General features: G+C 35.2%; 1 protein-coding gene across 2 annotated transcripts in view; it reads right to left on the bottom strand.

Moving 5' to 3' along the window:
• MINDY3 (MINDY lysine 48 deubiquitinase 3) overlaps positions 1-16,061 on the bottom strand; it is a 49,122-nt gene that overhangs the window by 10,767 nt on the left and 22,294 nt on the right. For both annotated transcript variants that reach the window (XM_066316788.1, XM_066316794.1), the window contains one exon: positions 14,985-15,065. In XM_066316788.1, coding sequence (XP_066172885.1) covers positions 14,985-15,065 — 81 coding nt within the window. The remainder of the gene's footprint in view (positions 1-14,984; positions 15,066-16,061) is intronic.

The following is a 16,061-nucleotide window of genomic DNA, read 5'->3' as shown; positions in this document are numbered from 1 at the left end:
TTAAAGTAATTTGGCAATTTTGCTAACAGTGACATAAAACAACCAAGAAATATGCTAAAGACTATCCACAAACTTCTAGACGAATTTTCTGCAAGCCTTTTCGTGTGGATGCAGTGGCACAAAGCTAATTGGAAACCACAATTCCAATCATTTGTATTCAAAAGCTCCAAGTGGGAAACCACACAGAAGAAACTAATTTGGGAGGAGTCCCTTTGTCCTGCTAATCTCTCCTGATGAGAACAACTTGAAAATTGCTTGCTTTACACACTGGAAATATAAATGCTAACTTTTATAATAATTCAGTATCACAATAATGTAATTTTAAGGATCCATAAATATGACTTAATAGAAACAAATCCACTGTTTAATGGAAAAATTTTCACTGATTTATAAATTAATAACTAGAACATTTACAGAAAACTAGTATTTTAGCAGTGTATCTTCATGTTTACCTATGTTCTAAAATCCTTTAAAGTACTTCCAGATAAAAAGACTGTATTAGCTCAACACAGTTAGTTTCATGATGCCAAATAATGTATGAAGTTGTGCAGTTGTTGAGCACATACCCTATCATAATGGGTAACACTAATGTTATTATATAAGGCACATACATATACTATGAAATTTTGTAATATGTGACCAACTCTTAAATTATTTGGAATACAAAACATACTAAGCAGGAACAGATTTCATTATCACAGAATATTACAGTAAACTAATGCAAATATTTCTCAGTTTAAAATCAATGATGTCATAGCATATAGAGCTTATTACCAACAACATGATTAGTGATTTCAATATGCAGGATTTAACTCTGAAGGAGAGATATATTAGTGGTAGTTTCCTATTAATAAATCAGCAGCTCGCAAAGCGTGCATAACAAGTGAGAACTCTTAGAATTTCCAGTGGTATGGAAGGATATAATCCAAAGTAACTTCCAATTGCATGGAAGGATAGAACCCAAAGTAACTTCCAACGGCATAGACATATAATTTGAAATGTAAATGACATAGCTCTACTCTGGTTTACGAGCATGCAGTTACTTCCACACAATCTTAATGTAATCCAAGAATAAGGATTATCATTTGCATTGTCCTCCCTAGCCACAAATTATCTTGTTAATGTAGTACTTTCCACAGTTGCATGTGATCCAAAACAGACTCTTTAAAACAAGTCTTCTGCAACTGCCAACATTTTTTTGATAGTTCAATTCCAAATAGAGTGTATTTCTGTTAGCATTTTAATTTTCCAGGTCCTTAGTTTTTTGGTTCATGTATGTATATATGGGAAGATCCTAAGAGATGGATCACTAAATGCTTTAGTCATACTGAAAATTCTCTCATTCAAACACACTTTAAAATATGGTAAAGCCTCCATATTGTTACATATTAACATTTTTTATTCACTAAATGTGATTTACTAATGCTCTAATCAAATAACTTCAGATGGAACTTAAAAAAGTCTGCCTTAGTGAGATGACCAAAACTCCAACCTCTCTTACCTGTAAAATAATTCTAAACTTTCACTGAAATTGTTGTCCTATTAAAACTTTAAAATGCAAAATCCTTTACATACAAATCTCATACAACCTCTTAACTTCCCATGTCATTTATCTCCAGTATGCAGATAATTTTATAAGTTCAATTAGTTCATATATTTGTATCTGGGGGAAAAAAATACCGTAACTCCTTCATGCAATAAGGCTGAAAATGTGATAAACATCTAACAAAAACATATTTCAGCTGCCCAAGCTGATATTTCACCATATGTGCCAAAACAGATTCCCCACCCCAGCCTTATGAATTGTATTTTGATGTAACCCATGCAGTGAAAGTTCCATATAAGGGAATCTCATAAACAGTTAATTACAATAATTATTTCCAATACTAAGTACAACATGTCCCAAAAATCATGTTTCACTCATTGGCTCTTGTAATAAACAAACAAGTCATTTTATATTACTCTGTAAAGCTATTCTCATCAGTAGTACCAGTTATTTTAAGATCCCATGTTTAGCCTGAGAGGCAAAAAATATTCTTCATAAGTTTTAATGAAAACATTCCCAAACTTTTCATTCTACAAATCCAAAGCAGAACATAATGGCTAAGCCACACTGGCTTAGCCAAATCCTGGCTATAAATTTTTACAAAAGTCACACCCTGGAAGACCCATTGCCCTGAAAAACAAAATCTGCTTGCATATGAACTGCTCTCTGGTTCTACACTATCACTATTGAGTGATATGTGGAAGAATTACATATTGTAATACTAACTTTCTTCTTAAAAATTACCTAGAAACAACATAGAAACACTGACTGTTTATCAACTTTTTAACTTGCTGTAACTTAATCGCATCTGGAGAACTGAAGTTTATTTATTCCAGTCTTGTATTAAAGAGAAAAGTGTGTATTTTTCAATGCTATAATCAGTGGCTTTTAAGGCATCAACTTTTCCAAAATGGCTTCCTAAGAAAACAAGGTTGATGGGATCTCTGAAACTGATTCCCATCTCTCTAGCCAACTTCTGAATCCATTGCACAATTTAAATTTTACAGAGAAAAAAGAAGTCTCACAACTGATAGTTGAAATGGGATACCAAGCAGAGCATCTCAGTGAGGAGATGGTTCAAAAGGAAATTTGATTTTATGTGTCAGCAAGATTCCTCTGGAAATTATCTTTTGAAAGAGAAAAGACACTTCACACAATCCTACCAATGTACTACCATTATAATTTGGACTAACAGGTCTTTCACACATGACTCTAATGCATTTCAAATTGGAGAGAGCTCTGAAATCAGAATGTCCAACTTCAGTTTCTCCTGTGGCTGTAATCATTAATTTTCAATGAATCTCCACATCTACTGCATGTACCCTGAAGGACACAATTAATGTTCTTCTTCAAATGGTGAAGGGATCCTGCTACCAAAGCCAGAACTGAAATGCCCTTTACAGCCTTTGAGATATAGCAACTCACTTAACTAAGAGAGAACAGAATTACTTGAATGCAGCTTTATCTGGGGGTAAGGAGCAGAAGTGTCATATGTATCACCACACATACAAATGAGTTTATGTGTCCTAAAGGTATCAGATAGTTTTACCTGTAGGGACTGGCTAAGAAGAAAACCAGTAAGTAAAATTTAACAGACTGATATCAGCTGATAAGCAGGAAAGCTATCATCACTGCAGTAGCAAAAACAGGTTCAAAGTCTTAGAGTGATATAAAAATCCAGTTGCTGACTCTCATTAAGATGAAGAAAACTCAACAGAAGTTAGGTATTGCCTAAAATTAAATAACAGCTGTTTTTGTAGATCTAAAAGATCTTAGATTTTAGATCCTTAAGATCTAAAATGGGAGGTCATTGTTACCATCATACAAAGAACTGAACAGTTACGGAAAGGTCATAGACCTTTTTTCCTCTTAGGCATCACTGCCGAGGTATGAAGTTACTGGTTCTAAAAATGCCAATATAGCATCTACTGTCAATCTAGGCAGACTACTGTGAAGGGTCTGTCTGACAGTTAGAGAATTATGCCGTGGCAACAATGCAAGTCAAATCCTAGAGCACTTACCTGTGAAGTCAGTCCCAAACCATTTGATGTTACCTGACATAAATTTAGTTTAAAAGACTATGAGTCTGGCTCTGAACAGAGGGATGGCCAATGAAGACTAGTCCAAGACTCCCATTTGTGCTCAGGGTGGTAGTGTGTTCAGAATGCAAAAAGAACCCCAAACCTTTTCTTGAATACAAAGAGAGGAAAAAGACACAAAAGGAAGAATGCCACCCCCAAAGTAGCAGAGTTCTTATGAGGGATCAGAAAACGAAATACAAGCCTTGTCATTTAGACCAGGAAAAGACAACAGTTTATCTGTAAGTGTTGATCAAGGGATAGTGGTGGTGGTGGTGGAGGAATATTCATGACAAGCAGTTTGTTTCAACAAGGTGGTTAAAAGGAAGCAAACTGGCTCTTGCTGTACAGTGCCTTGCAAAAGTGAAATGACTGCATTTACTCTACAGTACCTTGCTAAGCACAGAAGAGAGTTCGCAATAGGGAGGAATGAAAAGCTACATATGGACTACTTCGATTTCTTTTCCACCTTCACCCATACTACCAGACAGAAAAAAGAGCCTACTTGATCCAAGGGTAGGGTGAGGCTGTAGAAGAAAAGTGAACACAAACCAAACAAGAATTAATAACAGAAATCTGAGGACCCTGTCAGTCTATTCATCTGGAAAGCAGAGCTGTTAACACACACGCAAGTAAGTTACAGAAACCACAATATATCCTCCATTCCTCTGGGAGAAGATATATTTGGTTGGTTTAACAAGAGAGCCAACAAAAAAAAGCCACAGTGATGCAGTTTTTAAAAATAAGAGAAAAGTACTGTGAATACCTGTTTAACAGTTACACTGCCACAGATATTGTTGGTTTAGTTTAAAACATCACAAGAAGGCAACAATTCACTGGGTGACTCATTAAAAAATAGGAACTTCTTCAACATGTTCCTTGCTTTCACGGACAGATTACAAGAGATTACTGTAACTCAATAAAGATTAGGTATATAGCATTTTTCTAAATCAGTTACTAGCTTGTTTTGCTCATCAACACAAATAAGGTCTTTAGTTTCAAAGTAAAAATACAGTACTGAAATTACAGACCAAGAGTCAGCAAATTTGAGTTTACTGGAATTCTTATCTAATACCTAAATTACATACTACTCTCCAGTCAGAAGCTTAATCTGAAAGGGCGGCTTTTCAAATTATATTCACATAGCTTTTTTTTTTTTTTTTTTTTTAAGACAGAATGCAATGCTATTTAAGCACAAAACTTTGTTCCTAAGAGGAATCAAGCTGGAAGTGGACAAATTCCATGCTTCATGACTTCCAAAAGCTCCAGAATATAATTCACTCAAGATGTACTTTAGCTTCTATTACTATGCTACCCTTTTCCTATGTAAAAAAATTAATATCTAGTATTAAATACTATTTCTACATCTAATACTATTTCAGCATATACACATGAGCTGATTGCTATACAATGCAGTGGTGAGTATTAACATACTAATTCAATTTGGCAATTACAGTAAGGTGGTGGAAAATTAACATGTATGTCAGGAACATTTGATAGCAAAGTTTAAAACCAGTGAAGATGTATTGCAGAAATTTGAATCTTAAATACAGTTCTCACAATACTGAAAGCTGCACTTAATGTTGGAAACCAGCTTACAGTATTCAGTTTCCCACTTAAACCATATAATTCTCTCTTGGGATGATGAAAATCCTCTGGCTTCCTTCAATCCAGAATGATGAAATGTTTTTGAAAATAGACTGGATCAATTCTTTTATAACTCAAATATTTGGAGCGTTTCTAAAGGACAATTCTTAGCCTGGCTTATTAACCTAACAGTAATATTTTATGGCTTTTCATGTGAAATGTCCAAGCTCTGCGAAGTAATGAAGAAAAAAATATATTAATAATTGCATGTGATCCACTGTTACCTAGTATTGGTAAGTAGTATCTCAGGAAATCTTTATAAGAACATGTTGCTACATGTACAGAGAAAATACTAAATATTCACAAACATCACAATTTCATATATTATAGAGACCGCATTGCCATTATGTTCATATTTGAAGTATATTATTTCAAGTGGCTAATTCTAACAGTAGCAGAATAGAGCAATAAGCTTCTATAAAAAACAGTATGCTTCATTCTTTTATTAATACGAAATGTCATTTTTTTAAAATTAAAGCTGTATTATAAAGTAAAGCCCATCTCGCTTCGCTCCAGTTGCATGAGCTTTCTTAGTAACACATAAGCACTAACTGAATTTCTTCTCTAAATACACCTCTCATGGTTCAATGGTTCTGACAACTTTGGCACCCCTCTGTAACAGTTATTTTTAATATACACATATAAGATACCCTAAATGATCAACTGGTAGAGAAAAATGGCATTGGATTCCCTGTAACATATAAAGAAAACAGATTTCATAAGCTCCTTATGTAAAACAAACCAACATTGGAAAAATGTACCTAAATATGGAAATGAGGTTGCTACAGTTTTAGAAACAAAAGAATTTATTATTCACAGAGCTAATAACATGTAACTTCTTATGGAATAGAAAAGATAGAAAATGAAGGCAGTATCTAAAGTGTCACTAATTGTGCTTCATCTTTGCTAGGACTTTAAATATCCCTCCTCCACAGACAATTCCTGTCCCTGCTTTTCTCTGTGTATCTACCCTTCCACATTTAGACTTCCAATTCTGAAAGTAGAGCTGCCTTATCAAGAGGCCAAACACATTATTTTTATTTTGTATGCAACAAAACTGCTTTGGTATGAAAGGAGTAAATAAAGGCATGAAAAACTTTTTTTTCAACACTTTTTTAAAATAGGTTAGAAATGGGTTGCTAAAAATTTTTGTGATTGATTTTACTTAGATTAAATTTAATGCTGTATATGGATTCACCCTATATTCCTGGGCATTCCACAGCTGTCACACGTATTAAGGTTTTGTGGATCGAACTCATTTCAACCAGGTTCCTGCCATTTATAAAAGTACCTAAAATCTCCTGATAGAGATTCTCGACAAAAGTTCAGTCTGTCACGTCACAGGTTTATTAGGCACTGAGTTTTGCAAAAAGCAGAACTTGCCACAAAGTTTCAGAACAGAACTACAATAGTTACTATTTTAAAGCATATTCTTGTTAATGAAGCATATGTTGGCATGTTTGGAGTCTCATTTTACTGTTTCTAGCTCCTGCATTTATCCCAGTAGGGATTGGGAACATGGGAATAAAGCAGACTGAACAGAGAATAAAAAAATATGTAAGCCTCCACTTCCAAGGATACATGGTGCCCTGCTCAGAAGGAACATCTGGTCTTCAGACATTTTGAAGAAAAACACTCAAAGAGATAAATGGCCACAAAATAATTTCCCTGTTGTTTTGCCCAAGAACACTTCACTTAAAAATATTTTTAATAGGCATTCACTAACTATATTTAAAACTCTCTGTTTTCAAAGTTCTGTAATACATTAACAACTTCAGGACATTTTCTCAGGAAGTAAAACTGTGAGGGGAAGAATGACTCCTCGGATTCTATCCAGAACATGTATTTATAACAAGGGAGCAAAGAGTCGTTTTCTCAAACAGAACACACGACAAGCAGATAACCAGTTCATATGCTGGAACTACCATTCTGTCATGTGGCAAATACTACATTCCTTATTCTAAGTCTTAGTATTCCCAGTATCATTATCTGGTATTAAAAATATGCAGTTAGTAGCCTACTAACTAATAATAATAACAACTAATAATTAAAATATAAAGTAAAAGGGAAGGTGGTTTGTAGAGCAAAGAATGGTTGGTGTGAGCCTGACATTATCAAGATTTATAATTTCTACCTCTTACCTCAGGTAAAGGTACGTGGGATATGTGGAGGAGTTGTTCATTTTATTTGCCTTCTCTTCATTAGTTACTATAAGCATATTAAATTCCTTATTTTAAAAGACAGTGGTTTAGCTTTTAAGGCTCTTATAAAAAATTCTGTGTGGAAATGAGTCAAAATTTCTTTTTCAAAATTCCATTTCTGGAATGATTCCATGAAGATAACCACTGATTATGAATATACTATTTGCTGTCCTAAATTGGTTTATTTACTGACCAGCTCTGCTTTATAACCTGTGACAGTCACACATATATGCAGTTGTTTGGGGGAAAAAAAAGGAAACCATTTTCTCCCCTCTCCATGTGCTGAGGTTGCATCTTATGATGAACAGCACCTTTTACCTCTACTGTATCTCTGCCATAAATACACCATTGTGCCAAAGCAGTGTGGACACTGGAGCACCACACTGAATTTACAGAATTTCTGGAAAGGAGTGTTCTACTGCTTTTAACTACCACTCTTCTTTCAATTCTTCACTTGATGCCAGATTAACTATTAAGAAAGCTAATGTTGTCTCCCTAACTGTGTGTGTACAGTACAAAGACTTGTAAACTAGCAGGAAACGAAAATGCACTAAATCTATTACAGCAAAGCTTCAGGGTTAGGCCTTCAGAAGATCCTAATCAAGAAGTTCATGCTTCTCCTCTCCATTTACTCACAAATACTGGATGAACTAAAAATTGCTTAGGGTGTAATACTCGCTCCACTATCCAAAGTGGTTTAAATAAAAAGGACAGTATATACAAATACATGCAGAAAGCTAAAACTTTAAAATAATTTTGAGCACTAAAAAGCCAGAGTTTAAATATACAAATGAGAAAAAGGCTTATAAAAAAGAGTTTCATTTTTCAGGCCAACACCTACTCTGAACTGACCATTAACTCATTCACAGCTTGGAAGCTATCAGGCACTGAAAGGATTCCAAGTTGTGCCATATAATATTCCACAGCAGGGATCCCCAGAAGGAAGGTGTCTGTGAATCAATTATGCAAAAACGTATTTGTAAACAATATCTAATTTCAGAACACTACCAGCAGACTGTAATAGCTGCAAACATAACACGTTCCAAATGCAGAATCCAGTGGTAAGTGTCAGTGCACTGTGTGAGGTGGATACACTTGGTGACCAGGAGGGAAAAAAAGTAACACAATACACAAGAGCTTGGTATATTACAAAAGGTATGTTTAAGAAAACTTCAGGTGAGTTCTTAATGGATGGCTATATCCTGTTGCACTACTATCTGAGCAACAGCATAAACAATACTTTGCTGTTTAATATAGCTGAAAATGAAACAACTGTGCCAGAATTAAATGGGAGTTGTATGTGGAAAGGCTAGGGCACCAGATTAGTGGAAGAAGCAAATAATGGAGGAAAAAGCCAATGGGATTTTGCTTTTCTCTTGATTTGGAATTACAAATGTCTTTTTTTCATGTGACAACTCATTAAATATCAATTTGATTTTTAAATACTTTAATGCTATTAAAAACTCTACCTCTTAATTGTATTTTAACAATGGGCCAGTATGTCTATTAATCCAAATTTCAAACCCAGAATTATTTCCCCATTATGTGATAATGCAGATGCAATGTCTTTGCTGTTTTATCAAATATAACTGGAACCAACATTGTTTTCACACTTAAAAGGGATACAAATGATACAAGTTCTCAGCCTGTGTTTCTATCCAGTACCTCTACTTTCACAATTTGATAGAGTGACAATTTATAAATTATAAAATTGCATTTAGAAATTTCTTTGATGTATTTATCACTTGTAAACCACTCTTCATATACTACAAAAAAGAATGAAACAACTAAAATGTGTTTCTTTTAAAAAATCAGTCTTTCCCTTGGTAAGCTAACCTACATGCAAACTAGACGTTGCTCATAGACTCCTCCTTCTGGAGACAGGAGGCTGCAATTCCTTCTAGACATTTTCCTATGAGGCAGGACTCAAGTTGTTACATTCCAGCCACCAATTTCAGTTTACAAACGAAAGTCATACATGCTAGCAGAAGGAAAATGTACTCCTCAGGACAGCACATCCTACAAATGGGCAGGAAATGACTCACCATTTCTATACTGCTCAGTGCATTTTTCACAACAGGTGCTTTTCAATATGCTTCACATATTTTCCACTAAACACAGAGCTAGCTCATGTTCAGAGACAACGTATCCATCAAGTTATTGCCAAAACATTGTCTCAAGGAAATTACTACCAATTAGTCTCAAATCTGTTCCCACAACCTACTGCTAGTTTTTAAAAATCAGATACAAGTTTGTTTCTATACCAACTAAAATGTGAACTCAGCAAGCAGAATAAAGTACCAAAGTAAACAGAGCACATACTTTGAAGGTAACTAGAAAATTGGAAAAGTAAATTGATGGATTACCTCTAGAATCATTTTTCTTCCTAACTGTATTGAAAAAAGACTTGAAATGGTTAAGGAGACACTCTTTCTAAAAATGTTTAATGTGATATTTGTGGTCATTACTTAGGCATATTTTTTTGTTAGTTTTCTGATTTAGAAGTGCTGCTACAATTTTAGTAAATTGAGAGCTTAACAGTTTGTGGGAAATTCCTCAATTTTTGATTTATAGGATCTAGAAAGGGTTCTAGAAAAGGTTCTCCTATTGCACTGGTTTTCCGTTCTTTATTCTCTCATTCTACCTTCTTTCATTTTGAACAGTATCTCATGCAACAAGTGACAGTGTTTTATTTTGAATTTTTCTATCTAAATGTTTCTAGATCAAAAATTTCTACTGGAACTGCTAGAACTACTTCCCATCCATCATTTTATAAGATATTATCTAGGCATGTAAACAGCATGCCCATAGTCAGTACAAAGGCATTCTCTCATCTACCTGAGCACAGAATAGTATCAAAATGTGTAACATTTCAGGATAAATTCTTTTCAACAAGCGTAACAACCCAGAGGGGCTTTGCCTTCTCCAGTATTTAAATTTTTTTAGTAAAGCTGAAGTAGAGAAAAGATTTCTGCCGTTGCCTCACACATCTATATCTATTCCATTTAGATATCCAGACTGTTTGAACAGAACCAATTCCTCTTACTCCTGAAACTAAAGACCCCAAATCCACAAGCTTTGTAACCATTTCCTGAAGCGGAATATTCAAAATGTGATTTTAATTTCTTCTCTGATGAAAACATAGTTTTTCAAAATTTGATTACCTGCATTTACTAGTCATGGAAGAGAAAAACAAAAGGAAGTTCATAGATATTTTTCACTACCTTTCCAAAGTAGAAGAGTTCTTAAGTTAAAGGATACTATAGATTGCTTTTGTAGAAGCCAAAGTTGTTAACACATACTAATAATGACTGAATTTTTACACATGCATCTTGTTTCTTTTCACATGACTGAAAAGAAACACACTCTGTTGGTGTTCTGAGCTTAAATGCTGTACCAACGAACACTCCCCCTCGGCCCAGCTCTGGTAAACACCACTGACCCACATTTAGGCTCTCCTACAGCAGTGTCAGTGTCTGCTGAGGTGCCCCTCAGTTGAACTCTGATGAATGAGATTGCTTAGGAAGAGAAGTGAATATTCTTTCTTCTGAGAGACAATGCTATCAAGGATGCAGAAAAAAGGCCCTGAGAATGTACAGAACACGTTACACTGATCAAAGCCAGAGAAATAAAACAATGTAATCCGAAACCAATGTGGTTCCAGGAGACCAGCACAGGACATTCTCCTTCAAAAGCAGTGATTTGTAACTTATTCAGATTATTCAGACAGGTGTTTTCTCTACTTATCTGACTCTTCGAGTCTAGAAATGCCACAATGCTATAACTGAAATGGATAGCCAATTCTGTTGTGGCCTCTGTGCTCAAAGACCTAGAAACGAACTACGGAATTTTTTTAAAGACCTACACAGCTGAAGTGTCCTCACAGTTTCAATCACCTGAAGTCACCCAATAGACATTTATTCCATGCTGTCTTTTCACTTTCAATAAGTCTGAATTCAAACTTCAACACAATGTGGATCTGCATGTCACAGACAGTATTTAGAAAGCACCTATTAACCTCCTGTTGTTCTTCCTATTGTTTGCACTGGAACATTTTCTTGTTATATTTTACATAACATTCCGACTTGTTCGTACTCTTTTATACAGTGTCTGACCACACTTCGACATTCCTAGAAGTTCTGAATTGTCTCAGCCTGTCATAACTTCCCATGAGTATCATAAAAATAATTAAGAAGTGCCTGTACAACATTTCATCCAGAACATCACAGCCTTATTTAGAGCTGCCCCACTTCCGACTCTCTTTTATCCCTACAATGAAAGGGAAAAAACAACAAAAAGACTGTAGTGATTAAGTTGATTTTTAGAGGACATTTACAATACCACATATTTGCCTTCACAATGTCTGACAGAGAAACTGTCAGGAAAACTCAGTGTGTCAGATGAAAGATTCCTTGCTTGCTTTTGTTGGACTGAAGCCATTTGAAAGTTTTCTATTCACTGAAAGGAAGGGTGGGCAGGGAGAGACAGAAATGATGGCTGATTAGATTTAGTAGCCTATGAATAATCTACATACTCACTTTTTCAGGCAAAATCAGGCAAATGCACAGTCCATGACCACTAAGAGTAATTGCCACACTTGTTTTTTCACAAAACGTTAAATTTGGACTGCTGAGCATTAAGCAGCTTTCTGACTTAATACACACAACAGTTGTGAAGAAAAGAAAAATAATATGATGGTACTACTTATGGTATTTTCCTAGGGACCCTCCCCACAACGATTCACAAAGTCTTTCCAACCCTACTATGACACACAACTATCAGAGTTTTGAAGAACTGTTATGGTAATTACAGTTGTTCGCATGTGCTTTCTGACTTTGACATTCACCCATCTGTAGAACAAGCTGTAGTATGTTTTCTCAAGACAGTCTACTCTAGACATGAATTTATGGAAGATGTGAGGTTTCATTTCAGGTATTTCCACATTCCATTTTCTTTCCAAAACATCTAGCTACAAATAATTATTTGCCTGATGACAGGTTGGTTAAGTCCCAGACAAAAAAACTACTCATACTGTCTTCAGTAAAATGTGCTTCAATCAGAACTGCTGTTTCAATGAAGGAATTATTTGTTATTTCTCTCTACCTCCAAAATAAAACATTACAAAATAAAACATTTCTCACAGTCAGCTACAAAAGAATTGTCCACATTCAATTCACAGTAGTGCAAATGTATTCTGGCAGACAGCAGCAGAAGTATATAATATTTAAATCAAAATATTCTGAGATAGAAGACCACAGAGGTTTACTGTTCATTCTACTGACAGAAGAAAAATGTTTATCATTCATCTAATGTAAGAATCTGAGTCAAATATCTAAGTAATAAAGAACAGCAGCCAGCTTTCTTTAGGTAGAGCAGTACGCAGAATTTGAGTAAAACCTTCTGATTGTTAAATCTCCATGCTCAAGGAAATGAAGATTCTGCTAGTTGTCTATGGCAACAGTAGCCTAGGAAGATTGCTGTTTCTAGATTTCTAGACTAAATTACTTAGCTAATGACAAAACTGAGTACTGTTCTGCTTAATACTTGCCTAACATTATTCTATTTTAAAAAGGCCTTATGCTCCTGTAAAATACATACAGCTTGAAAGAATTCAAACTTGAGGGTTTTTTTAATTTAATCTGCACAGGGTTTGTGCAGTTCCACAGTTCGTTTTTCTCTTTTTGTTCTGAACATTTTTTTCTCATGTAATCAAACTTAGCATCAAACTAGAAGCTACATCCTCAGTATCAAACACCAACTACACATGCTACTTTAACAACTTGCTGATTAACCATCTGCAATGAACTCAAGTTTCTTCCTGTAGTTTTTGACATGTAGCTTCAATTGATATAATAATTGTCAACACAATTTGTACTTCCACTGTAGCTGACATCTCTGCTCCACCTGAAATGCTCAACAACTGATACTTTATAGAAAGGGTGAGGTTAGACATGCAAATTCAAAACCTATGCGCTTTTTTTTACACCTTCAGCTCCTGCTTTGCTGGAGCAAAAGCAAAAATAGTAACAACAACAACAACAACAAGAAAAAACCACTAGAAAATTCTTTGCCAAGACCATGTCAGTTCTTTTTCTGCTTTTTAATAATCACAAGCTGAAGTTTTACACAGCCTGAGTGGAGTTCAGTGAAGAAAGGAGAACCAATTGGAGACACCAATTGATATTGATACTGATACCCAGTTACACTAAACCCAGGAAACAGCCTTTGGCATCCTAAAAGAAAGAGCATTAGAAGTGGCTTTCTGTCTGGAAATGGTCTCTGCAAACACTAAATATTAGCTTTGATAACACTGGGACAGGAACCCTGGACTAGCATAACAGAGCGATTAGACCTATTTGCATCACACTACTGTCTATACAACAAGGTACTGACTTGGATGGTATCATTCAGAGAAACTGGAGGATAACATTTCAAAACTGAAATAAACAAACTTTACTAGGCAACTCTGGGGAGAGAGTAAAGCAAATAACAAATATCCAAAGGTGAATAAGGTTTCTTCTATTTCATGCAGTGAAGAAGAAAGACTATTTAGCTGACATTAGGGATTAAAAATTTGCAAACAAAATTTCAGTGTGTAAAACTGGCTAATTAATTTCAAGGATTTTTTAAAATTTAAGATTAAAAAATACTACTGTGCATAAACTTTCAATTTATTGTGGAGGTTTGTTTTTTAGTAAGAAAAATCTAGACATTTGTGTCATCTTTCTAAAGATCAGGCAATCATTTTACCTAAGGAAATTCAGCAGTTTGAGAATTTACAGCTCTATCTTTATCATATGTTTTAGTATTTATTTTCAAGATCTATAATTAAAGTTTTAATTAACTTTTTAAGATATCAGGTACAGGGCAGTTAACTTCTAGTAAGTACCAATAAATATACTAGTAGGTACCACTCAAAGTTTCAATAAAACTTTTGATCAGAAACTAGCATTTTATAAAAATAATTTTTAAGGAAAACAACTTGCAATCTTCAACTAAAGAAACAGAAATTGTGTCCTTGGAAAATCCAGTCTAAGATTCTAAACTGAGAGTCCTCCCAAAATCATTTTATGCTTCACAGGCTACAGTAGATACCTGACAGAATATATATAAAAATAGATATTGGGACTGTTGGAAGAATTCTTTAATCTAGAACAACCAACTATAGATTAAAAATTTTCAAAATACTGTCAGGGAGATGAAATTACCACAAAAATCTCTCTTGCACTATAGAAATTTAAGACAGTATTTACCCCAAGCATAGTGTTCCAAAGCATAAACCACCCCCAGCCAAATAAACTAAGCTAAAACCGAAAGACTTCACACTGCAAGTGATGAGAGATTGCTCAAGTATGGGAACAACTCTGCCTTCAAGGAAAGGCTTAACTAGAAGTCGTAGTGACTATGTTTTCACATTAAACCCACATAAATCTCACATTGTAGCAAGATCTGCAGTTTGAATTTATGTGGTGTTTATCTTCCTGAGCTTACCAAAAACCACATCTAACATACCTTGGCAAAGAATACTGTGAGGTGCGTTTCACTGCCAAGTATCCAAATGGGAAATTTTGGAGATTTCAAATAGGAGCCAACCTAAAAAGGTACAAAAAAAAAATCAGAAATACAATACAAACCCAGAAAGGTAATCTAGTTAGTGTCCAGGTTAATGAAAATTTAGTTTTCAGGACAATAGGGATGCCTGTCCCAACTGATATAAAATGTTCAATAAAATGATATAAGTATTTAGTTTGCAGACAAGTACTATGCTTAACAATACTATAATTAGATGGTAATGAAAGGTAGAAGTCCACTTGATTTATTAGCTGGTTTTGGATTAATTAATTCAGAATTGACATTTATTTAATAAATGAAGGGACAGCCAGTTGTAGTCAATACACCAACATTCTGCCAACTACATTATTCTCTTTAACTCTGAGATAAGCTAAAGGAATTTAATACAGACTCAAAATAAAGTGAAGAACAACCAAAAAGATTCAGGAATTATAGAGTAATAATGCTGTTTCAAAAGCAGTCTTTGTAGAACAGCCACGACCTGTTGATAGAAGATGCTGGACAAATTCAGGGAGGACTGTCTCCCATGGGTGGGACCCCACGCTGGAACAGGGGAAGTACAGCCTGTGGTGAAACAGCCTGCTCCCTTGCAGCCCATGGAGGACCAGTATATGGACTGTACTAATGGTGCACTATGGAAGGAGTCCCCTGTTGCAGCTAGGCTGGGCTAGTGCTAGAACAAGTGAAGGAGTCCATTGCAGCATTGAACCAAATAACGTGGCCAAAAAGGACCACAGGTGAAGGTTGTAATACACGTCTTTAATTTGCTGTAAGCCATGATTTGAGTTGCTGTTACAGGAATTACTGTAACAGGAACCACCTGAGCCAACGGAGGAGACGACTTACAAGAAGCAGATGCAGCGCAACAGTGACTCGACCTGAGCTAGCTCTGGTGCCCAATGACTCCATGCAGCACCACGTCTCCTATCCTGAATGACCAACAGAAGAGATGGAGCCCAAAGGCAAGGACTAAATGAACTCAAAGGATGTTTTGTGGACACTGCACAGACATTCAGC

The sequence above is a fragment of the Sylvia atricapilla genome, chromosome 1 (assembly GCF_009819655.1).
Source record: "Sylvia atricapilla isolate bSylAtr1 chromosome 1, bSylAtr1.pri, whole genome shotgun sequence".
In the NCBI taxonomy this organism is placed as follows: Eukaryota; Metazoa; Chordata; class Aves; order Passeriformes; family Sylviidae; genus Sylvia; species Sylvia atricapilla.
This window is presented reverse-complemented; position numbering and strand designations above follow the sequence as displayed.